A 26853-nucleotide genomic window follows, 5' to 3' on the forward strand; every position below is an offset into this window, starting at 1 on the left:
TGTATATATATATATATATATATATATATATATATATATATATATATATATATATATATATATATATGCATTCTTTTATCATTACAGTGTGAGTGATAACTGTTTTGGTGACAGCGTAGTGCGGCATTTTCATGGAGGCGGAGAAACCTTCTCTTTTGATCTCTTCTCCATTGACGCTGGACAACCTGTAGGTTGGTGGCCTCACCCACTTCTCAGAGTGCAGCGACTCAGGCTTCAACGCGGTGGGGTTGTTCTCATGTGGATACGCCTCCTCTGTTTGGATGTAGATGTCACTTGCTCCCTGCGAGTTCATCGAGGGAAGGCCGCTAGCGTCGTTCCCAGAGCTTGACTTCAGTAATGCTCCTCTTTGCTGATGATGCCGCACATCATTGTTCTATGTTGACAGCTGGCAGAGGGAGTATATACAGTAGTTTTGTGCCTCTCGGGAAACACCTTTCCCATCCGCGGGTTAGGTTGATCTGAGTGGTTTTTCTTCAGCCAATTAATTTTAAATGGAATTGCTTTAATCTAACTTTTCAACAGTGTTAAAAGCACTACACTCCTTTGTTCTGCAATGGCAGGTGGCAGAGGTTGTGCATAGTCTATAGCATGTTCCTGTACCTCTATAGGGACACCTTTCTGTCTGTGGGTTAGGTTGTATACCTGTGGGTTTTTTTTCTATTCATTATTTGTTTTTCCTCAACACTAACGACACCGCACTACTTCGTTTGGCTAATTTACCCAACGTAAAGAGTGTGAAATTGGGTGTTCCTGTTCCTGGGGAAGTTGCTGCTACTACGCTTTTTTGCCTGCGTCTGTGGCAGTTCCTGATCATCACGCTGACGACGGACATTCCCGTTTACGGGTTCGTTCCTCTCCTGATTAGTCATCGATACACAGGATTTAGAGGTGGTTTGGCCTCGTCCATTCCTTTTCCTATTCCATTGGAGTGTGGTTCGTTGGAGCATGAAGAAATTGGTTACTTTTCCTTGAAGCAGACTTATCCCGCCCAGAAGACCCGTCTCTCCTAGAAGACCCGTCTCACCCAGATAACTCATCTCGCCCACAAGACTTGTCTCTCCCAGAGGACCCATCTTGCCTGGCAGTCTCATCTCGCCCAGAATCTCGTCTCGATTAGAAGACTTGTCTCGCCTAGCAAATTCGATTCACTCAGCAAGACTTGTCACGCCCAGGTGACTCGTCTTATCTAGTGGACGCGCCTTGCCAAGTTCTGCTGCAACTATGCTGTCAGCTTTCGATTGTCCACCATCGATCATCGGCTCTTGATTGTCAACTGTTGCCCATCAGCTCTTGATTGTCAACGGTTACCCATCAGCTCTTGATCGTCAATGGCTGCTCATCAGCTTGCCATTGCCCGCGATCACTCATCAGCCCTCGATGGCTTGTCAGCTCACCATCGCCCTAATGTCACCCTTCAGCTTACGATTGCCCTCAGCTCCCTCTTTAGCCCGCAATTACCTGTCTGCTCACGATCTTCTGTCAGCTTGGGATCGCCTGTCCTCTCGCTATTACCCGACAGGTCTCTTTCAGGTTCCTGGTGTTCCAGCAATCTTTTCCAACTCCTGACGTTTTCCTTTACTTATGATCGCCCGCTCCTCAGGACCTACAACGAGGCAACTCGGACCAGCTCGTGTCTAGTTTCTGCTTGGTTCCAGTCTTCTTCTGCCTCTGCAGGCAGTTCGTCACAACCTCTAGTAGTACAGTAACCACTATTCAGTGTCACAGCACTACTCAGCTCGCTACTTTTCCTTGCCAGGTAAAGTTGCTCTCCGCCTTTGACGAACAGCTCTTCCGGCTTGCGGGTAGATTCACCAATAGCCACTGAATAATTTCAGAAGCCCCTACCCTTGGTTTATTTTTTCCGAATTTGTTCGACAGAGATTTTCTCTGGTGGGGATCGTAGAACCCTACCAGCTGCGATCCTCACTTAAAGCTAGCACACTGCTTTTCCGAGTGAGAGACTCCTTCTCTTTTCGTCGTGCACAGAGCTTTCAAGCGCCATAGGTTCTATGATTGTTTTTGAGTCTCCTTGCGAGTCTTGTCATCTAGACGACACAGAACGTCATCCTTTGGTCTCTTCGAGTTGCACTACTGTGGTAGTGCTTCCCACGACATGCAGTTGAGGGAGTTGTGCACACACTTCCTTCTTGGAGCCTAACCCAGCACTCTCCATCGATGGAGGGGTAAAGCACAAGTGTTAACCATGGCGCTCAATAACTCACTTGTCACTTGGAACTTGTTGTTTCACAGTGGCTTCGGTTTCCCAATACATTAATTTTCTTCTTTGAGCTTTAATTCTCGACACGCTTCGTGTCGGCAGTTGTTTGAAAGGTACGCGCATGCAGTTATCAGTCTTCTTCATCAGCTCGTCAGCGTTCAAGAATGCTTTCTCCCCACCACAGCCACTACTATTACTGCTCCTACTACTGGGCTGATGTGCTGTGTGCCTTAGGGACGAGGTCGCCTCTTCTGCTCCCTATATCTTCCCCCTGGCCTTATTTTGGTATATGGTTACGTTACAAGTCGACATCTTCATTGAATGATATCATCGTTAGTTGTGCATGCTCTCTCACTTATACGCCGCCACCAGACAGGTAGTAGAAAGTTCTACACAACGGTTGCTGCAACAGAAATCTTCCGACCATTCGCTTCTGCCGCCTTTGTCTAGTGATTCAGAATGAATGAATCTTGAGGAACATAATTCTTTGGGCTTATTTGTATCTACTTCTCTCCACGTGTTTGAAAACTTTTCAGATCTCTTTCATGGTTTTAGGTTCTGATTCCTTGGATCTTCTCCTCGGCCCCTCACACATGCATCGGGAGACATAACCCTGCAGGGTTATTTCTTTTTCATCCCCTTTGTTCAAGTGGATTTAATTCAGCTTATGCTTATGTTTACGGCTATAGCAACTCCGATTCGAGGACCTTGCTCTCTGTCTCAGTCGGCCCTTACTTATACAAGCAACCTCAACCCTCCATCCACAGAATTCTCCTCCATAGAGGCTTATACGACCAACTATTTGCTTGACCTCGGTTTTGTTGGTCACCTCTTTGACAATGGCACTCTCTCAGCCAGAGTTCTCCCAATCAGTGGTAGAAATTCAAAGTCTGAAGCATAGGCCAATGTCTTCTCTAGGAATAACACCTTTCTCATTCTCGAGTTAGGGTTACCATGTAGTGGGTAAACCCCTCTTACAAGTTCGGAGTACAGTACTGTACTCATCTCTTTGAATAGGAGCAGAGAATCTGCAGCTCAGCTACAAAGAGCAGGCACATTTTCTCATCCCAACTACCTGTTGAGGTGCGTTGGCGGTTCTTTCTATAATCTACATGAATTCGAACATCCGTTCAAATCCCTTGACTCAAGCATTACATAATTTTTGCTGGACTAAATGTTTCATCAAAGTATGTCCGAGCTTCTATAGTTGGCTCTTTCCTATAGAAGTCTCCAGTATTTGTCTTCTCCTGGAATAAGTAGGTTCATCAAACTCTGATTGGCAAGGAGATGGCATATATGGTCAAACAAACCATTAAACCACAGGAGTTCCTGTGCACGCTCGACTACTTGGACTCATACTCCTGGATACTAGGACATCCGTCATCAAGGAAGTAGATACGATCATACAAGCATACTAGGTCAAGGTGCGGGGCTTTGGTTTCGACAGCACCTTAGGTTTTCACAAGAGTTTTTACCCTAGTGTCAACCTGGGCCTACAGGATCGGCATCGTTCTCCGAACATTTCAGGACAACTGGTTGATCCTAACAGGCTCGATGACTCACTTTGTCATCACCTAGAGTTTACCGCGATCTGAGGATTGAAGTAAATCTCAAAAAATATCTCTGCTTCCTTATCAGAGATAGACATTCTTAGGCATGATCATCGTCATCAGCCTGCAGAAATTTCCTCAGGACGACAGGGTCCAAGGGGGAAGAAGGTGGCAAGTCTCTTCCTTCTATGAGACGTACTCTCAACCAGCAGGGGTTACTTCTTATAGGTCACCGTTTCACTCTGGTTCGTCGGGCCCGCATCGGACTCCTTCGAATTCAACTTCTTCAGTGGCAGCCAGATCCCAGGTGGTTCAGCACAAAAGATCTCCTTTTTCTCTGGTCTCTATGGGACCTGGGCAGATGACAGACCTCAGAAGATGGGTGACAGACGAGAATCTTGCCAAGGGGTCAACCTCCTCGTCCCTTCCCTAGATTTGAGGCTCCTTTCAGATACATTATTAGAAAAGAAGAAAAGGGGGGATCACTTGCTGTATCACACGGCCTCCGGGCTCTGGTCAGAGTCCGAATGGTACCGTCTTTTAAATCTTCTAGAGATGAGGGCAGCCCTCTTAGCCCTACAGCAGTTACATCAGTTCCTGGTGGGTCACTCAGTGGTATTGGCGAGCAACAACACCACGGTAGTGGCTTGCGTAGAACAAACAGGGCGGTACCTTTTTCGCAGCACCTTTGTCTTCTAGCATGGGTATGGCGAGATAGGTGAAGGCCAACTTGGTTTCCATATCAGCTCGATTCATTCCAATCAGTAGGAATATGCTCACAATCATATGAGCACAGTTACTCAAATAGTGGCCTCTGCGCCGTCTTTGAATCATCCAGTAGCCAACAATGTCCTGACTTTGAGGGGTTCCCCGACAGTGGATCCCTTTGCGACATCCCTGAACAATGGGCTCCCGCTCTTCTGTTCATCAGTTCTGGATTCTGAGGCTCCATGGCGGGATGCATCCAGCAGTGGTGGAACAACATCAGCATTTAAGCCATTCCCCCGTGCTGCTTGATGAGAAGGGTGCGTAACAAGGCAAGATCATCTGTACCCTAGCGATGACGCTCTTAGCTCCGTTTGGCATCTGCAGGATGGTTCCCGTACTTTCTGCAGCTGTTGACGGAAGTCCCGAGAAACTCCCTCTATAACACAATCTACTCAGACAGCCACATGTGAACATTTTCCATAGAGCTGTAAGTCTCCTATTTTTCAATATTAATCTTACCCGATGATCATGTAGCTGTCAACTCTGTTGCCCGACAGAAATCTACGGTCGGGATACGCCAGCGATCGCTATACAGGTGGGGGTGTACACAACAGCGCCATCTGTGAGCAGGTACTCAAGTACTTCTTGTCAACAAGAACTCAATTTTTCCTCTGTCGTGCCACCGGCTAGACCTACTTGGATACGCTGTTGATTTTGGAGTTATTGTTCACGATTTGGTGATGTATTTGCTCTAGAGTTTAGCCTTCGCTATTCAGGAAGCTTTATCATTAGCTTAGCAAGCTTTTGGAATTAATTTGATTTAATTATGGTGACGAAGAGAGTATGGACTCTCTTTCACTTTTAAATGGCCGACCCTTCCCTTAGACGGAAGTGTTGGTGTCGAAGAGAGTATAGACACTCTTTCACTTCTTATTTTATATCTCTCCGCCATTTATAGGCCTCTTCGATTAACTTTCCTTTTATTATAAACTTATAAAAATTAATTTTTATGTTTGTTTATATGCGACCTTTCCTAATAGTAGGCGGTCCTTACTTGGAAACGAAGTTAATTAACATTGAGCTCGTCATATCGTTTTTCCTGTTAAGAATTTATGCTATTTTAATTTTAATGTTTTTGAAAGAATTTCTTTGATAGTCTCGTACTGTTTTCAAAGTTGAACTAACGTTTTGTTTAGTCTCCACAGTTGTTGACGTTCAGAACGTTCAACTTGCGCTCTATCGTTACGATAGAGAGAGAGTATTTCACGGTTTCACGTTGCAGTAAGAGTAAACCGATTCTAGCGTTTCTTTCATTCTTTCTTAGCTTAAATGGTTTTAATTCTAATAAAGGAACTTTTTATTTGGGAAACCTTTCAGTTTTTTTCCTTTAACAAATAATATGTTTTAACGATATATATAATTGGGCTCATCTCTCAGGTTCTAAGTCAAGAGAGAGAGAGAGAGAGATAGAGACGGAGGGAGAGAGAGGAGAATAAACGTTTCGTTCAAGCGGGTAACGTTGTTCTCGTTTTTTGCTCTTCTCCCTAGTCGATATAAGGGAAGAAGGTAAAACGTTTCTAGAGTTTTATTCTTGTTCCCAGGCTTTATGCGGTGAGAGATTTTAAACGTAGTTTATTTGATCTAGTGTTTAGTCTCTTTTCCAGCCACTGAATTCTTTATCTTTCATTATGTTTTTCTGTTACATTGTAATACTGTTTTCGCAATTACTACCTTTTAATGAAGGATAGGATTGCGTGTTTCAGGTACAAACCACTTAAAGTTTCGAGTTCAGTGAAATAAGTGCAAACAGAAAATCAAAAGTGATAAAGTGATATGCGCAAAGTGTTACAGTGTTGCGTTCGAGGGTTCGTCTGTTCGGGCCAGTTGTTCACCTAGTCCGATACCTCTTACAAGCTCCCAAGCCCAGGGGAGAAGTAATGTCTAAGGACTTATGGGTTCCACAGGCCTTGATCGACGAACAGACGTTTCCCTCCGTGGTTTCGGGTGTATCTACACACGTTGCCGACGTGATCACCCCACCCACACAAAGACGAGAGAGCCCATTTATTCCTCGTCTGCGGAAGAGGTTTCTCGCAGAAACCATGGACCAAATCTTGCAGCTTTTAAGTGCAAGTCGGTCCCTTCCGCGCAAGTCCAACGGCCTAGGTGTAGCCACTGGGTCAGTTCGGACTCGCTGCAGTACGACAACTGCACACCTCCCAAGAGAGGCTAGGTGGTACCGCAACAGGCAGTAACTCCGTCTGTTGCCGCACCAGCTGTTTTAGACCCTCAGTCACAACGGACAGTAGCTCCGTTTGTTGTTGTCTTTCATAGACACTAGTGGTCCATGCTGCAGACTATACAGTCTCAGCTTGCTCCTTCATGCAGGAGTATCATGCTGGAAGGTTGACAATGCAGCCTGTTAACCTACAACCCGCCGAGGTTGTGCGCTCAGCAGATACTGCGGCTGCCTGCTCCCACCCTCCACCTGTGAGAGCTCCACCACCGATGCGCAGTCCACCCTGCCAGACGCATGTTCTTGCTGCACCATCTGCTAACATGCGTGAGCTACCGCATCAGCAGTGGGAAGGTTCTGTAGAGCTGCCGGGTTCCAGCACTATGCGGCATTCTCCGCTGCCCATGCAGCATGCTCTGCATACCTTACAGCATGCTCTGCATACCTTACAGCATGCTCTGCATACCTTACAGCATGCTCTGCATACCTTACAGCATGCTCTCCATACCTTACAGCATGCTCTCCATACCTTACAGCATGCTCTGCATACCTTACAGCATGCTCTGCATACCTTACAGCATGCTCTGCATACCATACCGCATGCTCCTTAACCCACCGCAGCCCCTCCCACGCACCAGCACTCTGCTTTTGTTGTTGCCAGCTCCCACACTCCGACTGCGGAGAAGGTTGACGATGCACCCGTGGGCCTACACCTCCCACGGTTGTGCGCCCGGCATGGCTTCCTGCTCTCACACTCTTGTTGTGAGAGCTCCTCCACCCATGCACAGTCAACCCTGCCAGATGTATGATGACTCCCACACACAGAGCACTCCGTTGCTGTGCGGGAGCTACCACAAGCTGCCGTGTTTTGACACGGTGTGTCAGCCTCCGCAACACACTGTGGTTACCGCCACTCGCCAGCAGCAAACTAGTCAGGCAGGAGTTGAGGCTTCCCCACACAACTTTGGTTGTTGCCAACTCACAAACTGTCATACAGTTACATGACGTTGCCTTCTGGTCTGCTACTTATACACCAGTGCTGTATTTCCTCACGCTCCTGTTGTGTTTGACAGTTCAGTTTTTGACAGTTCACAGACTGTCAAGCAGTTTCATAACGTTGCCTTCTGGTCTGCTGCTTTTGCACCAGTGAAAACCTCACTGAGAGAACTTAGCTTTTCTCGGATATGGTTCCTGTAGATGAGAAAGTGCTGTTCTCCCTCCTTCTGATATTCCCTTGAGGACTCTGTCATTTGGAGAGGAGCCTTAAGCTGCTTAGCCTCCTATGGACTTTTATTTAAGCATAACATGCTTCCAGGGAGGGTAAATGGTTCCGCTTCAGTCGCTAACCCCGTCTGTTGCCACACCTGCTCCCATAGACCTTGGGCTTGGTTGCAAGACATGCAGTCCAAGCTTAGTCCTTGATAGAGGATTTTTTACGGACGATGAGGTATCCTACTCACGTCCGCCAGTTGAGATGGTTCCTCCACCGGTGCGACCCAGTGTGGGTTGACAGTCGCACGTTGATGTTATGCTACTCTCGGAGGTGGTTGTGGACGTTCAGTGTGTCACTGGGAAGACGTTCAACAACCAGCAGAGGTGTCTTGTTGTGACGCAGTGCGGCAACCTCAGCAACCCGATAAGGGGTTGTCTGTACTACCCAGACAGTCTAGACAGTTTCGGGTTGTCGCTGTTCTTCCTCGCTTCCCCATGGTTGACAGTTCACAGACTGTGCAGCAGTACCATGATCTTATGTCCGGCTCCGTCACGCATCCACCAGTGCGACCGGATTCAGCGAGTCAGACGTTGCCCACTCCGTTGCCGTTTCCTCATCAGTTTCGGATGAGGAACCCTCTGATGAGGACATGGCTGAACAAGAAGATCAATCCCCAGCCCTGCTATCCATCCAGAAGATGCTGAAGAAGGAATACAGCCCTGTCAGGCTGTGGATGAGTCTGGTTAGGACACTGTCATCCGTGGTGCATTTGGTGTCACTTGGAAGACTACACCTCCGTCCTCTTCGGTTTCATCTAGCTCTTCACTGGAAAAGGACAAGACGCTAGAAGCGGTCTCGATCCCGGTTTCCGGAAGATAAGTCTGGTCTAACCTGAGGAAAGGACTTTATCAACCTTTTATAGGGTCTTCCCCTGACTGTTCAGACTCCCAACCACGTTCTCTTCTCAGACGCATCGGACGTAGGCTGGGGTGCGACCTTAGGCGGTAGGGAATGCTCGGGATTATGGAACTCGCGTCAAAGGACAATGCATTTTAACTGCAAGAAGCTTCTGGCAGTAAGTCTGACCTGGAAAAGCTTCAGGTCTCTCCTTCAAGACGAAGTCATGGAGGTCAACACGGACAACTCCCTGCTTTGATGTTCATCTCCTAGCAAGGAGGGACCTACTCTCTGACATGGTGCGAGTTCGCTAGTGACCTCCTCTCCTGTTCAACAGGTCTAGACTTTTCACTAGTAACAAATTTCTTCCAAGGCAACTTGAATGTCTTAGCAGTTTGTCTCAGTAGGAAGGGATAATAATTCCAACATATTGGACCCTCCACAGAGATGTATGCAAGAGACTTTGGGTCACCTGGGGCCATCCAACCATAGATCTCTTCGCAACCTCGATGTCCAAGAGGCTCTCAACAGACCCAGCAGTGGTTCTTTTAGATGCCTTTCTACTAGATTAGTCTCATCTAGATCTTTATGCATTCCCTCCGTTCTAGTTTGTCAACAAGGTACTGCAGAAGTTCGCCTCTCTCGTTGGGACAAACTTGACACTAGTTGCTTCCCTCTGGCCCGCGAGAGAATAACTTCCCGAGGTACTTCGATGGCTAGTAGACGTTCCCAGAACTCTTCCCCTAAGGGTGGACCTGCTACGTCTGCCACGCGTAAGAAGGTACTCCAAGGCCTCCACGCTCTTCGTCTCACTGCCTTCAGAGTATCGAAAGACTCTCGAGAACTAGAGGTTTTTCGAAGGAGGCAACCAGAGCGATTGTTAGAGCAAGGAGAACATCCACCCTTAGAGTCTACCAATCGAAGTGGGGAATCTTCCTAAACTGGTGCAAGTCAGTATCCGTATCCTCGACCAGTACCTCTGTAACTCAAATAGCTGACTTCCTCTTATATCTGAGAAAAGAGCGATCTCTTTCAGCTCCCACTTTCAAGGGTTACAGAAGCATGTTGGCATCAGTCTTCCGTCACAGAGGCTTAGATCTTTTTAACAATAAAGATCTACAGGACCTCCTTAAGTCTTTTGAGACCTCGAAGGAGCGTCGTTTGGTTACACCTGGTTTGAATTTAGACGTGGTTCTAAGATTCCTTATGTTAGACAGGTTCGAACCACTTCAATCAGCCTCCCTGAAAGATCTCACCTTTAAGACTCTTTTCCTGATATGCTTTACCAGCTAAAAGAGTCAGTGAGATTCATGCCTTCAGCAAGAACATCGGATTGTCATCCGAAACGGCTACATGTTCTACATCTTGGTTTTCTAGCCAAACACGAGCTGCCTTCTCGGCCTTGACCAATATCGTTCGTTATTCCAAACTTATCGATATGGTTGGAAAGGAACTAGAAAGAGTATTATGTCCTGTAGAGCTCTTAAGTTCTTTTTTAAAAACCTTTATGAGGCCCGTCTGAAGCTTTATGGTGTTCAGTTAAGAATTCATCTTTGCCTATGTCGGAGAATTCTTTATCCTATTATTTTCAGACTGTTAATACGAGAAGCTCATTCCCTCCTGAATGAGGAAGACCAAGCTTGGCTGAAGGTAAGGACACACGAAGTTAGAGCTATCACAACTTCCGTGACCTTTTAATAAAATAGATCTCTGCAAAATATTTTCGACACAACCTTTTAGAAAAGCTAATCAGTGTTCGCGTCTTTTATCTTAAGAATGTCCAGTCTCTTTACGAGAACTGCTACACTCTGGGACCATTCGTAGCAACGAGTGCAGTAGTGGTGGGGGCTCCACCACTACAATTCCCTAATTCCAGAACCTTTTTAATCTTTCTCTTGAAATATTTCTGGGTTGTCCGGAAGGCTAAGAAGCCTTCCGCATCCTGGTTGATTTGGCGGGTGGTCAAATTCTTTCTTGAGAAGCGCCTAGATTAGAGGTTGTGATGAGGTCCTTTAGTATGGGTTGCAGCCCTTAATACTTCAGCACCTAGGAGTCGCTCAGCATCCTAAGAGGATCGCTAGGCTCAGTAAGGAAGACGTACTTAAAAAGGCAGAGTAATGGTTCAAGTCGACTTCCTTACCAGGTACTTATTTATTTTATGTTTGTTATTTTGAATAACGGCTAAAATAAGATACGGGATACTTAGCTTCTTTGTTAACATGTATGCTGGTCTCCACCCACCACCCTGGGTGTGATTCAGCTACATGATCATCGGGTAAGATTAATATTGAAAAATGTTATTTTCATTAGTAAAATAAATTTTTGAATATACTTACCCGATGATCATGAATTTAAGGACCCGCCCTTCCTCCCCATAGAGAACCAGTGGACCGAGGAGAAAATTGAGTTCTTGTTGACAAGAAGTACTTGAGTACCTGCTCACAGATGGCGCTGTTGTGTACACCCCCACCTGTATAGCGATCGCTGGCGTATCCCGACCGTAGATTTCTGTCGGACAACAGAGTTGACAGCTACATGATCATCGGGTAAGTATATTCAAAAATTTATTTTACTAATGAAAATAACATATCTTCACACCTGGACACTTTCCAATATCCCCTTACATGGAGAGGCTTTCACAGCAAGTTAAAAAAGGATGTTTCGGATACCTCCGGAATTTTCCAGTTGCCAGCTAACAGGCTAGCAGACTACCTTCAGTGGTTGGTGTTGTGGATGGGTTATCTTCCCCCCTAGTTGCCACTTCCAGCATTGCTGAGTTTTTTTGGATACCTTCAAGGGGGAGAAAACTCCTCTCGTTCTTGACGGTGAAAGGCTACCGCTCGGCCTTGAGCCTTGCCTTTAGGCCAAGGGGAGTCAACTTTTCCTCTATGTCAATATTGTCTCTCTTTATACAGTTTCTAGCCTGCCTGCCCTCAGTTGGAAGTTAGACCTCTTCCATGGAGCATGGTTCGCATTCTTCGGTCCCTGAAGGGTGCCCCCTACAACCCGGGATGCCAAGCAGCAGATTTTCACCTGACCTTGAAGGCAGGTTTCCCACTCGTGTTGGCTTTGGCCAAGAGATTCGGCGAATTCCATGGTCCGCCTATGACGTCTCATTCACGGCGATGGGGAAGGTAATACTCGACTTCTTTCCTGGCAGTATCGGATCCCAGATTCAAACCACTCAGATTAGGAGTCCTTCTAAAAATGACCAATGATCCAGATCAACAGCTACTATGCCAGGGAGAAACTTGAGATGCTCTCTCAAGAGAACTACTGTACAGGAGTTCGTCCCGAAATGTCAGCACTCTTCGTCAGCTCGGGGAAGGTCAAGAGAAGGATTTCCAAGAACATGTTCTCGGCTTGGATTCGCATGGTTATAGACCGGACATTGAATCCTGATCCTTCTCCTGAACAGAGGAGACCTAGAGCTTATAACGTTAGGGGCATGAGTACATCTCTAGCGTTTAAAAAGAACTACTCTGAGACGCAGGCCTTGCAAGCAAGTGTGTGGAAGCGTCAAATGACCTTTACCGCTCACATCCTGCAAGACGTGACCCAAAGGAACATGAAAACGTTCTTCATTGGCCCTGTGATGGCTACACAATATATGGTTTAAACACCTCAGGCTCCTTGATGGACATGTAGTAGATGGTGAAGAGTTGAGTTTAACCAGGGTTAAGTCTGGGATGAATGATAAAGAATGACTAGCTCTTTCTTTCATTTTCCCTTCTTTGGGGGAACAGTACCTACAGTACTCTGCAAAGCTGGCCTCGGCTGTCTACAGGTAAAACCATTTCCCTTGTGTAACCTGGTATAGATATGTACCTGTATACGTCCCCACATTCCCTTGCGAGGTGGAATTGGGTAACATCTATGGTTGATTCAAAGATTCCTACGTTTCTGAGAACTCTTAGTTAGATTAGTCACCCCGCTAGTACAGTACCGTACTGTATCACGCAATCGCACAGATTGCTCAGGCTGTTAACTGTGCTTTGCACAGAATTTAGCGATGTGTCAGGGTTTCTCCATGTTATGTACATGAAAATCCTGTCAAGTACCAGCCAGTTGGTTCAGACTTCTACCCTTTTAATGGGTGAGTCATCCCTATGGATAGTGAAAGGGTTTGTACTGTATTTAGTTTTGGAACAAATAACAGATTTGGAAGTAAGTTGTATTTTTCAATATTTAACTTAGCCGGTGATTATAATAGCTGCAACTCTGTTGCTCGACAGAAAACTCCAAGGTAAAACTCGCCAGCGATCGCTACACAGGTTGCGGGTGTGCCCAACAGCGCCATCTGTCGTCCAGATACCCAGTACTCAATGTAAACAAAGACTCAATTTTCTCTCTGTCGTGCTACCGACAAGACGTACTTACTCGCTGTTGCTAAACTGGATTTGTTTTCACAACTAATTGGTGAAGTACATTATTCTAGTTTTGAGCTTTCGCTGTGCAGGCTTTCTCTTCACAAATCCTTGAACTCTTTTGATTACGGATTCTTTGTTGATGACTTTTTGATAGTTTTTGAATTCCCCTTTGACCAATTCAAAATGGCTGACCCTTCACAAGTCCCAAAATTTAGGAAGTGCAATGCTAGGGACTGTTCAAGGCGTCTTCCGAAGGCCTCTATCGACCCTCACACTGTTTGTTCCAATTGTCGGGATAAAACCTGTCAATTGGAAGATCGATGTGAGGAGTGCGTTGGGCTTTCGGAATTCGATTTTATCGAATTCCAAAAGTATACACGTAGGCTAGAGAGAGATAGAGTTAGGAGAAGTTCCTCTCGTTCTATTGACATTTCCTCTCCTCATGCCCCACAACCTATTCCTTCCCCTGTAGTGGTTGCTCCTAATCCCCCTTCTGGCACTCAGGAACCTTCGATGGCTGATATGATGCGTGCCATCCAAGCTCTGGGTGAGAGAGTTGAGTCCCTGGCTAGTGACCGTAATGAGCTCATGGCGGATGTGAAGGAGCTGAAGTGTAAAAGTGCAGTGGGAAGTGTTAAAGTGAGTGATAGTGTTGTGGATAGTGTTGCGCTTGAGGGTTCGTCTGTTCGTGCCTGTCGTCCTCCTAGTCCGGGACCTCTTGCAAGCTCCCAAGTCCAGGGGAGAAGCAATGTCGTACGACAAATGGGTTCGAGAGGCTTTAATCAGTGAACAGACGTTCCCTCCGTGGTATCGGGCGTATCTACCCAAGATCGCCCCTGCCTAACAAAGACGAGAGAGCCCATTTATACCTCGTCTTCGGAAGGTGTTTCTCGCAAGAAACCATGGACCAAGGTCTCACGACCGTTAAAGCGCAAGTCGGTCCCTTCCGCACAAGTCCAACGGCCCAGCTGTAGCCACTGGGTCAGTTCGGACTCGCTGCAGTCATCCGATGACTGCTCACCTCCTAAGAGAGGCAAAGCGGTACCGCTTCAGACAGTTACACCGTCTGTCGCCGCACCTGCTCTTGTAGACCCTAAGTGGTCTTTACTGCAAGACATGCAGTCTCAACTAACGTCGCTTATGCAGGACTTTCGTGCGGAGAAGGTTGCTGCCGCACCAGCTAGTGCAGCTCCTTGCCTACAACCACCCACACGTTCGGTTGTGCGTCCTGGGGACGCTGAGGTAACCTTCTCACGCACTCCAGTTGAGAGAGTTCCGCCACCCATGCGTTCCAGTGTGATCTGCCAGCCGCATGTTGACGTTCAGCGACGCACGGAGGTATCCGTTGACGTTCGTGAGGTTCAACAACCGTCAGAGTTGTTTTGTTTTGACGCGGTGTGTCAACCTCCGCAACCCAGTGTGGTTGCCACTGCTCACCCACATCAGTCTAGACAGTCTGGAGTAGACGCTGTGCGTCCCCGCGCTGCCATGGTTGTTGCCAGCTCACAGACTGGGCAGCAGTTCCATGACGTTGCGTCCGGCTCAGTCACGCATGCACCCGTGCGACCGGACTCAGCTAACCAGCCGTTACCCACTCCGTTGCCGTTCCCTCATCAGTTCTCGGATGAGGGACTTTCTGATGATGATGGTGCTGCACACGTAGATGAACCGCATTCAGAACTGGACGAGCCTAAGTCTACGCAACCCTCTTTGGACTTAGGAAAGTTTTGGCCCTGTTCAAAGAGATGTTTCCGGACCAGTTTGTGTCTGTGGCTCCGCGTTCTCCTCCGTCAGAGTTTGTGTTAGGCATGCCGTCAACCACTCCTGCCTTTACTAGACTCGTCCTCGCACGCTCGTCCAAGAGAGCTTTGCGGGTGATAGGAGAATGGCTGCAGTCCAAAAAGAGTTTAGGGAAGACAGCTTTTACGTTTCCCCCTGCTAGACTCTCTTCTAGATCAAGCGTCTGGTATGCCACGGGAGAAGTTCTCGGCTTGGGAGTTCCTCCCTCTGCCCAGGGCGACTTCTCAAGTCTTGTAGACTCTCCCCGCCGCCTAGCCATGAGACGCTCAAAGATATGTTGGTCATCTTCGGACCTGGACCACCTTTTGAAAGGTATCTTTAGAGCCTTCGAGGTTTTTAACTTCTTAGACTGGTGTCTAGGAGCTCTAAGCAGAAAGATCTCTCCGACGGAGAAGGAGACTTCCTTGCTCATTATGTCCTGCATGGACAAGGCCGTACGTGATGGGTCTAATGAGCTTGCTGCATCTTTTGTGTCCGAGTCCTTAAGAAGCGTGAAAACCTATGCTCATTCCTTTCAGCTGGAGTTACACCATGCCAGAGATCCGAACTTCTGTTTGCTCCTCTTTCCAAGTGCCTTTTTCCAGAGGACCTGATTAAGGAAATTGCCGCTTCTTTGATACAGAAGGATACTCACGATCTTGTTGCGTCCTCTGCTCGCAAAGCCACCCCTTTGCCTACCTTGTCAGCTAGACCAAGGATGGACACTCCAGCGTCCCGTTTTATTCCGCCCTTTCGTGGCAGAGCCTCCAGCAGAGGAGGTGCTCGTGCCGTAGGGAGACGTGGAAAGAAGAAAGGAACCAAGTCCTTTAAGGGCAGAGTCTGACTGCCAGCTTCTTCAGACAGCAGTGGGAGCCAGACTCAAGAACTTCTGGCAGACCTGGGAAAAGAGAGGCGCAGATGCACAATCTGTGAAGTTGCTCAGAGAGGGGTACAAGATCCCGTTTGTACGAAAACCCCCTCTAGCAACGTCTCCCATCGATCTCTCTCCCAGGTACAGAGAGGAAGACAAGAGACGAGCATTGAAACAGGAAGTGTCTCTCTTACTAGAGAAGGGAACGGTAGTCGAAGTCCTGGACCATCAAACCCCGGGATTCTACAACCGTCTCTTCTTGGTGTCAAAGAAGACAGGAGGGTGGAGGCCGGTGCTAGACGTCAGTGCGCTGAATGTCTTTGTCACAAAGCAGACGTTCTCCATGGAGACCACAAAGTCGGTTCTAGCAGCGGTCAGAAGGGAAGACTGGATGGTCTCGTTAGACCTAAGGGACGCCTACTTCCACGTCCCCATCCACCCGGACTCCCAACCTTTTCTGAGATTCGTTTTCGAAAAGGTTGTCTACCAGTTTCAAGCCCTGTGCTTTGGCCTAAGCACAGCTCCTCTTGTGTTTACGAGGCTGATGAGGAATGTAGCCAAATTCCTTCATTTAGCGGACATCCGAGCCTCCCTCTATTTGGACGACTGGCTGCTCAGAGCTTCTTCCAGTCGTCGCTGTCTGAAGGATCTAAAGTGGACTCTAGATCTGACCAAGGAATTGGGTCTCCTTGTCAATATGGAAAAGTCACAAGTGGTCCCATCCCAAACTATTGTGTATTTAGGGATGGAGATTCACAGTCTAGCTTTTCGGGCTTTTCCGTCGGCCCCCAGAACAAGCCAAGCCCAGTTATGCATCCAGAACATGCTGAAGAAGGAACGATGTTCAGTCAGGAAGTGGATGAGTCTGATAGGGACGCTATCATCCCTGGAAATGTTCGTGTCATTAGGAAGACTACACCTCCGTCCTCTTCAATATCACCTAGCATTTCACTGGAAAAAGGACAAGACGCTAGAAGCGGTCTCGATCCCCATTTCCGAGAAGATGAAGTCTTGCCTGACATGGTGGAAGGACAGTATCAGCCTCAGAGAGGGTCTGCCCCTGGCTGTTCAGACTCCCAACCACGTTCTCTTCTCGGACGCATCAGACGTAGGCTGGGGCGCGACATTAGACGGTCGGGAATGCTCGGGAATATGGAACTCGAGTCAAAGGACAATGCATATCAACTGCAAGGAGCTACTGGCAGTACATCTGGCCTTGAAAAGCTTCAGGTCTCTCCTTCAAGGCAAAGTGGTGGAGGTGAACTCGGACAACACCACTGCTTTGGCGTACATCTCCAAGCAAGGAGGGACCCACTCACTGACGTTGTACGAGATCGCAAGGGACCTCCTCACCTGGTCAAAAGGTCTAAACATTTCGCTAGTAACGAGGTTCATCCAAGGCAACTTGAATGTCATGGCAGATTGTCTCAGTCGGAAGGGACAAATAATTCCAACAGAATGGACCCTCCACAAGGATGTATGCAAGAGACTTTGGGCCACCTGGGGCCAGCCAACCATAGATCTCTTCGCAACCTCGATGACCAAGAGGCTCCCAATATATTGCTCACCAATCCCGGACCCAGCAGCAGTTCATATAGATGCCTTTCTCCTAGATTGGTCACATCTAGATCTATATGCATTCCCTCCGTTCAAGATTGTCAACAAGGTACTGCAGAAGTTCGCCTCTCACGAAGGGACAAGGTTGACGCTAGTTGCTCCCCTCTGGCCCGTGAGAGAATGGTTCACCGAGGTACTTCGATGGCTAGTAGACGTTCCCAGAACTCTTCCTCTAAGGGTGGACCTTCTACGTCAGACACACGTAAAGAAGGTACACCAAGGCCTCCACGCTCTTCGTCTGACTGCCTTCAGACTATCGAAAGACTCTCGAGAGCTAGAGGCTTTTCGAAGGAGGCAGCCAGAGCGATTGCTAGAGCAAGGAGAACATCCACCCTTAGAGTCTACCAATCGAAGTGGGAAGTCTTCCGAAACTGGTGCAAGTCAGTATCTGTATCCTCGACCAGTACCTCTGTAACTCAAATAGCTGACTTCCTCTTATACCTGAGGAAAGAACGATCTCTTTCAGCTCCCACTATCAAGGGTTACAGAAGCATGTTGGCATCAGTCTTCCGTCACAGAGGCTTAGATCTTTCCAACAATAAAGATCTACAGGACCTCCTTAAGTCTTTTGAGACCACGAAGGAGCGTCGTTTGGTTACACATGGTTGGAATTTAGACGTGGTACTAAGATTCCTCATGTCAGACAGGTTCGAGCCGCTACAATCAGCCTCCCTGAAAGATCTCACCTTAAAGACTCTTTTCCTGGTATGCTTAGCCACAGCTAAAAGAGTCAGTGAGATTCATGCCTTCAGCAAGAACATTGGATTTTCATCTGAAACGGCTACATGTTCTCTACAACTTGGTTTTCTAGCCAAAAACGAGCTGCCTTCTCGACCTTGGCCGAAATCGTTCGATATTCCAAGCTTATCGAATATGGTTGGAAATGAACTAGAAAGAGTCTTATGCCCTGTGAGAGCTCTTAAGTTCTATTTAAAACGAACTAAACCTTTACGAGGCCTGTCTGAAGCTTTATGGTGTTCAGTTAAGAAATCATCTTTGCCTATGTCAAAGAATGCTTTATCCTATTTTATCAGACTGTTAATACGAGAAGCTCATTCCCATCTGAGTGAGGAAGACCAAGCTTTGCTGAAGGTAAGGACACACGAAGTTAGAGCTGTCGCAACTTCCGTGGCCTTTAAACAAAATAGATCTCTGCGAAGTATAATGGACGCAACCTATTGGAGAAGCAAGTCAGTGTTCGCGTCTTTTTATCTTAAGGATGTCCAGTCTCTTTACGAGGACTGCTACACTCTGGGACCATTCGTAGCAGCGAGTGCAGTAGTGGGTGAGGGCTCAACCACTACAATTCCCTAATTCCATAACCTTTTTAATCTTTCTCTTGAAATGTTTTTTATTGTTGTTTTTGGGTTGTCCGGAAGGCTAAGAAGCCTTTCACATCCTGGTTGATTTGGCGGGTGGTCAAAGTCATTTCTTGAGAAGCGCCTAGATTAGGGGTTTTGATGAGGTGCTGTTGTATGGGTTGCAACCCTTGATACTTCAGATCCTAGGGGTCGATCAGCATCCTAAGAGGATCGCGAGGCTCCGTAAGGAAGACGTACTTAAAAAGGCAGAGTAATTGTTCAAGTCGACTTCCTTACCAGGTACCTATTTATTTTGTTTTTGTTATTTTGATAACTTCTAAAATGAAATAAAAACTCTTAGCTCATAATAATGTAAACATATATTGCTGGTCTCTACCCACCCCCCTGGGTGTGAATCAGCTATTATAATCACCGGCTAAGTTAAATATTGAAAAATGTTATTTTGATAATAAAATAAATTTTTGAATATACTTACCCGGTGATTATAAATTAAAGGACCCTCCCTTCCTCCCCAATAGAGACGCAGTGGAACGAGGAGAAAATTGAGTCTTTGTTTACATTGAGTACTGGGTATCTGGACGACAGATGGCGCTGTTGGGCACACCCGCAACCTGTGTAGCGATCGCTGGCGAGTTTTACCTTAGAGTTTTCTGTCGAGCAACAGAGTTGCAGCTATTATAATCACCGGGTAAGTATATTCAAAAATTTATTTTATTATCAAAATAACATTTTTTCTAACGATACAAACATTGAGGTATTTATACAAATTGGCCTGCCATCACCTGTCCCCCAATAAGTCCTGCCTGTAATAAAAAATGACGAGACAACACAGATGTGTGTGAGGGGGGTAACCGGCTACCCCATTACCCTCTGCTAACTAGCAGTGGTGTAGTTACACCTCGCTAAAAGTCTTATGGCTAGCCTTCTAGCTTCTCCAAAAGTATAATCCCTATAAATAACTCAAGGTTTTTATCATTAAGAAAAATATAAATTACAGTACAGTACTTCCAAATTTGTTATACAGTATTTGTGGAATCTGAAGTATTTCTTCTTTGTACCAATTGAGATATTTTACTGAACTGATTTATTTTTGCAGGAACAATGCCCCAGGATGATCCAGTGTACTTGAATGTTGTGAAGCAGGACATTGTTAAATATGACATGGCTATCAAAAGTCTCGTACAGGTAAGAATCTTTAACATAGTCCGTTGACAAAGATAAAATTAACTAAGTTCTATTTGTTCCGGTAGAATTACAAACCTTTGTCTTTTACATAGGAGAGATAACAATTTGTGAACAGGTGGTCGGTATTTACCTGACTGTGAGTGGGGAAGCCCTGCCCATCTGCTTGCTCACTGAGTAGTTACTTTGATAGTAGCTGTCAGTAGGAACAGATGTTCTTGCACTGTCTAGATATTTTGTCCGAATTTTGCTTTCCAGCTTATTTTCTCCTGTACTTTTGGACACTTGTTCCCTGGATAACCTTATACTTGGTCCTATAGTCACCACTTAACAAGTCATGTTATGAGCCTAGCTCCCTCATGGGACAAGTAGCATCTTGTCCAGAATAGCGGTTGTGACTTAATTCTAGGCGAGGTAGAATGTCTGGCTGTTCTCCTCTTCCTTTTCCCCCTTTGGGTTGAAACAGTCACTTTGTTACATGCTGGATTGGTCTCTAGATACAGGTAAACCTCATGACTGTGTAACTTTTCTTTATAGACAAGTTTAGTACTGAAGTATTTCTTCCATCCTTCAAGTTGAGGGAGAGGATAGATTAAGTGTATGCACCTTATTTTTCATAATGACCATGCATTGACACAATATCTGTATAGATGTAGGTATTTATATGATCGTCTACCAGTCTCCTGGACGAGACATAGCCTAATACCTGCAACATCATCTTGTTCAGGCTGTTAGGAGGTTGACAGATGTATAATTTTTTTTTTTTTTCCCAAGACCAAAGTGCATTGACATTTTTTGGGTATGTAAACCAGCCAGATTGGTTATGGGACACCTTTCTCTTAAGAATGAGTTTCCTGTAATAGGTTGAAGGTATTTTTATGTGTAGGAACAAATCACGTTGGATTGATGGTGTCCCTTTGGTGAAGAAGAAGAGGTCACTGAAACACATGAACACTGATCAGGTGGAGTCTTTTCAGACACTGGGTTCCCCAGCATGGTTTCCTGTGAAGAACAGAGTTGTTACTGCTGTACCAAAACCCTCTCCTTGGGGAGGAGTTGAGTTACTCACACTCATTCCCAATATCTACCACTAGCATTTGTTCTTCATCTTTCCAGGGACATTCCCAAGACACTTCATCATGACCATGAACTACCTAGAAGAGTTCTCCTGATTTTGTTCATGAGCAACGAGTACCTTCCCCACACACACACGTGTGAAGAAGGTCCTCATTCTCCTGCCTCGCCATGAGATGATCCTCTACTTGCAGGAGCTGCGTGATCTCATACATGGGAACGATCTCTTTGTACATGAGAACAATCTCCATTCAATAACACTTCACAAGCACAATCTCCTGCAAGAGCATGATCACCCAAACAACCACGATCTCTGACACATCAGGCACATTCACCATAACCTCCGTGCATACGATCAGGATCACCTACATGTGTACAATCACCCCAATGCACATTTCCATGCATACGATCCCCGCTACGCATACGATTATCGCCTACACGCGCACGATCGCTTATACTCGCACAATCACCTACACACGCACGATCGCCTACACACACACGATCGCCTACACGAGCATGATCGCTTACACATGCATAATTGCCTACTCGTGCATGATTACCACTATGTGCAGGATCACCTCAATGCCTATGATCACCTCTGGTTATGTCCCATTGCAGGTGGTGCTAAAAATATTAGGACCTTTAGAATAGAAACTGATCCGTACAGTGTACAGTATCAAGACCCGGTCTAGGGAAAAAGATCTTGCTGTGTTACTAGAAGAGCTGAAATAAGTAAATTGGAATATAATAAAATTTAGTAAAATTAGAAGAACGGGAATCTCGTATAGAGTTGAAAGAGGGCCATATATTTTGTTTCAGAGGACATGAAAGGAACAAAGAAAATGGTGGGTTTTCATAATAATAAAAATCTTGCAGGCAACATTGAAGAATTTTATAGTATTAGCGGTAGAATGCTAGAAGAAGTATAAACTGAAGATCATTCAAATGTATGCACCAACAGCACCCGATACAGATGAAGAAATAGAAACATTTTATGAAGATCTGGAAATATATATGAAAAAACATGAGATCTAATTTACATTTAATGTTAAATAAGTTAAAGTCGAGCTATCACAGTACTGTATGGTGAGAAGCAAAATTTGTATAGATCTAAGGAAAGAAAGAGAAAAATTGATTTAAGAAAAAAATAAACACTCCTGTAATAAGAGTAAAATCTTATGATTTTAGTTTAGCAATATAAAATAATTACTCCCAGCTACGTGATAAAATAGAAGCTAATAAAGAACAAGTGAACAGTGCTGTAATTTAACAAAGTTTGTATTGGAATCACCACAAGAGATAAGTGGAAAAGTTCTCAAACAATATCAAGGAAAACTTCAAGAAAACACCAAAAACTTAATAAAGAAAAGATTGGAAATAAGGGTGAAATCCAAGAGAGATTAAATAGAATTAGCAAAAAAATAAACAAACAAAAATCCAAGACATCCGTAAACACAATCAGACTACAGTGAACCCTTGCTACTTCGCGGTTCGACCATCGCGGATTCACCACTTCGCGGATTTTTTTCATAACCCATGTATATACATATATCGCGGATTTTCCGGAAATATCAAAAATACCGCGATGTGACCGATGCTGCAAGATTGGAGAAAGTAAGGAAAATTGAATCATGATTGATTTTCAATATAAATGAAACTTTGAGGAGCAACAAAGATATCATTTGTTAGAGAGATAGAGAGAGGTAAGGAATGGGAGGTAGTGAAAAGTAGCCCACACAGAGAGAGAGAGGTAGAGGTAGAGAGAGAGAGGTAGAGAGAGGTAGAGAGGTAGAGAGATAGAGAGGTAGAGAGATAGAGAGGTAGAGAGAGAGAGAGAGAGAGAGAGAGAGAGAGAGAGAGAGAGAGAGAGAGAGAGAGAGAGAGAGAGAGAGAGGGGGGTTTAAATGTAATAAACAAAAAAATTTGATAGGTTATAACACATTGGTGCTTATGTAATATCAACTGTATATTGTAGACGGTTTGAATAAGTTAAGAAATTGTATAAACGATACTTTGTTAGTGTATTCGTACACACTCAAGAGCGGCAGCTAGATGACAGCTGATCTAATCACAGCCAAAAGTAAAACAAATAGAAGTCAACAATACTCGATTTTTAAAACACACCCGAAATTTAAAAACAAAAGTACACGCTTTCTTAATGTGCAATTAACTATTTAAAGAGTGGCAATTTTCTAGAATAAAATGATATTTCCCAAAAAATAGTGGTTTGGTGATGAAATCGGATGCCGTATTTTTAGCTATGATTGAAATGGATGTAGACTCGGCCTAATTTTTTCGTTTCGTATTTAATTGACACTAAGAAAACTAATTTTAGTTTCTTCATCTAAATGTAAGTATTGTATAACACGAAGAGAGAGAGAGAGAGAGAGAGAGAGAGAGAGAGAGAGAGAGAGAGAGAGAGAGAGAGAGAGAATGAATCAGCTGTTGTAATCAAATGGCGTGTTTTTGTTTCGTGAGAATTTCGTCGCCACGACTGTAACAACAACATACTGTACTGAACTTTACAGTATTTTACAGACTACTGTAATATGATAAAGTAAATATTTGTAATCTATTTTATATGAAATGGGGCTATTTTTTTTTTTTTTTAATTTACATTTACGTATGTAAAACAACTCTCTCTCTCTCTCTCTCTCTCTCTCTCTCGTAGATTGTTTTCCTGCTTTGCTACGTATGTATGATTTTATATAGATACGGTAAATAATATTTGTAATAACATATTTTATAAAAGCTTTTACTGTAATATCATTATTTATCACTTTCATCATGCGGGTTAAATTCCTTAGTTTGTTTACTGAGCGTACTTTATGACGCCGTCGTTTCAGGCGGCGTCATAAAGAAAAACATTTCATTTGGAAGTCCTAAGAAAAATTAAGTAAAACATTAGTAATAACCAAATCAACATACTGTACTGAATAATCAATATAATCGATGCTAAAACTAACCTATACACAAATGTGTAAATGCGTTTGTTTCTTCATTATAATCAGAGATAAACGTAAACAAAACATTGGTTGCCATTTTTTATCGTGCTTTTTGGCGTGTTTAAGAAACGCATGATATAAAGTCGCCTTTAATATTTGTGCCTGTTTTAGTTTAGTTTACGTTAGTACATGCATTAAGTGTTCTGTACATTAAAGGGTAGTTTGTTAACAGTACAGTACTACGTAAAAGGGAAGGTTTTAAAAGTCTGAATATACATGTTAAATAAATAGGTAAATATGGTGTCACTACTTCGCGGATTTTCACCTATCGCGGCCGGGTCTGGAACCTATCTACCGCGATAAACGAGGGTTCACTGTAATATTAAGGAAATGCTAAAGAAAGGAAGAAGTATCAAATTGCTGAGAAGACGACTTAGAACATGGCACCAATAAATGTTTGCTTTATAGGATGAAAATGGAAATATCAACAAAATGAGATGGAGTGATAAAATTGCCGAGGATTTTTAGACATTCTCTATAATAGTGATATAAGAAATAAATTTGCCAACAGAAATACCAAATGTAACAGTAGGAGAAGTAAAGAAAGCACTAAAAGGTATGAAAAGAATCAAAGTAACAAGAGAAGATGGCCTAACAATTTATTGAATAATAGATGGAGGCTATTTCATAGTAGTAAAACTCGCTGAATTTTTAAATATTAAACTTAGCCGGTGGATCTATATGAAGCTAACGTCTCCGACAGTCGGCAGATTCAAAACTCGCAGGCGATCACTATGCTGGTTGGCAGGGTGTACACTAGCGCCAACTGTCGGCAGGATACCAAATATATTCCGATACCATCCAGCTCTTCTCTGCCGATTGGAATGTCAACATTGGTTCCTTGCTCACGTTTAACCTAAAAGTTTTCTGCAATTGGTGAAGTACTTGTAATGGTTTTTTTGGCTATCATTGTGCTGGAATTTCTTCGAATTATCTTGAGTCCCTTTTTTGATTTTCTGTTGATGAACTTTGCTTGTTTTTGGATCTCTTTTTTGAATTTTCCATAATGGCTGACCCTACTGACCCCTCCCCGGTTTATCAAAAATGTTCAAAAGACTGTAACAAGCTCCTTCCAAAGGCTTCCATCGATCCCCACTCTATTTGTGTCAATTGTAGAGGCAAAACTTGCCAATTAGGGGATCGATGTGAGGAGTGTGTGGTTTGAGTTTTTGGAATATGAGAAATATACTCGAAAACTCGAGAGAGATAGGCGTAGATGCAGTTCGCTAGAATTGTCCTCTTCCCATGCCCCTGAACCTTTTCCTCCCCCTGTAGTGGTAGTTTCAGAACCCCCTACTTGCACTAAAGAACCTTCTCAAGTATATGTTGAAAGCAATTCATGCCTTGGGTGAAAAGGTCGAATCGCTGGCCTCAGACATAAATCAGCTTATGTCTGATGTCAAAATTTTAAAATGTGAAAGTGATAAAGTGAAAAGTGGTAGGAATTTGTTCAGTGTTAGTGCGGAGGGTTCGTCTGTTCGTGCCTGTCGCTCACCCAGTCCGAGACCGCTTTCAAGCTCCCCAGCCCCTGGGAGAAGGAATGTCACAAGACCAAAGGTAGCAATAGGCATTAAACAACGAACAGACGTTCCCTCAGAGGTTACAGACGTTGCTCCTCAAGCACGTCCTTACCATAAGAGAGGCGAGACTAAGTTCTCCTCTTCTTCTGATGACACTTTTGCTAAGAAAAAATCCTGGCGTCAGGTTTCGAGACCGTTGAAAAGAAAGTTAGTTCCTTCAGAACAGAGTATCCGTCCTGGCTGTAGTCATTGGAGCAGCCCGGAACGTATTCCTTCTTCAGATGAAGGTTCTCCGATTAAGCGACCATATTTAATGTCTTCTTTTGTGACCCCGGAGGCACCTTCTAAGAGTCACGATCCCGTTGTGCTTTCTGGTCATTCCAGACGTGACCTTAATACTGCGTCTTTCGTTGTTAGTGATGACGTTTTTGAACAGACGTTACCGAAATCTAGGGTCTGTTCTGCTTGAGGTAGATCCTAAGCTTAGTCTTTTGCAGGACATGCAGGCTAAATTGTCCTCCCTTATGCAGGCTTACGGTCCTGCTCCTTTTCGTCAGGAACCTTTGCTTGCAGTGCGCCACGGTCTTACTAAACGAGTGTCAAGTCTTCAACCTTCTAAACGTGAAGTGATGCGTCAATCCGATGTTAACCCCAATGTAAGCTTTACGGCTAAACGAGATTATGAGCGTAAATCTAGACGTGAAGTTGAACGTCAGTCTGTTCAATCTAACCGCGATCTCGCACTGCAGTCACGGCAGTCTCGCAATGACATTGAACGTCAGCCACCGCAGTCTCTACGTGATGTCGAATGGCAGTCTCCGCAGTCACGACGTGACGTTGAACGACAGTCACAGCAGTCTCTACGTGACGTTGAACGGCAGTCACCGCAGTCACGACGTGACATCGAGCGTCAGTCACTGCAGTCACGGCGTGTAGTCGATCGACAGTCACGACGTGACGTCGACCCTCTTGCCTTTACTACTTCTTAAGTAACAATAAATGTAGGATGTCAAGCCTTACATTCGGAGATTTCTCCTTCTTGTAAGGATTTAATTTTGTCGGACAAAGTTTTCTCTGAAGAGGAAATCGATGATCCTCTCGCTACTAATGTTCCTTTAGGGATCCTTTCAGAGGAAGAAGGACCTAAGATTGGCCAACAAAATCTTGATTTTAGAAAAATCATGGTTATTTCTAAAGAAGTTTTTCCAACTCAGTTTTTTTCTGCTGCCCCTCGTTCGCCCCCTTCTGAGTTTACGTTAGGTTTGACTGC

General features: G+C 44.9%; 1 protein-coding gene across 3 annotated transcripts in view; it reads left to right on the forward strand.

Annotated features, from left to right (window-relative positions):
* The window catches only part of LOC137645919 (vesicle transport protein SEC20-like), a 96532-nt gene that overhangs the window by 20890 nt on the left and 48789 nt on the right, over nucleotides 1-26853 (forward strand). For all 3 annotated transcript variants that reach the window (XM_068378966.1, XM_068378965.1, XM_068378967.1), the window contains exon 2: nucleotides 19899-19987. In XM_068378966.1, coding sequence (XP_068235067.1) covers nucleotides 19904-19987 — 84 coding nt within the window. In that variant the 5' untranslated portion in view covers nucleotides 19899-19903. The remainder of the gene's footprint in view (nucleotides 1-19898; nucleotides 19988-26853) is intronic.

Source organism: Palaemon carinicauda, chromosome 8, assembly GCF_036898095.1.
Source record: "Palaemon carinicauda isolate YSFRI2023 chromosome 8, ASM3689809v2, whole genome shotgun sequence".
NCBI classification, from domain to species: Eukaryota; Metazoa; Arthropoda; class Malacostraca; order Decapoda; family Palaemonidae; genus Palaemon; species Palaemon carinicauda.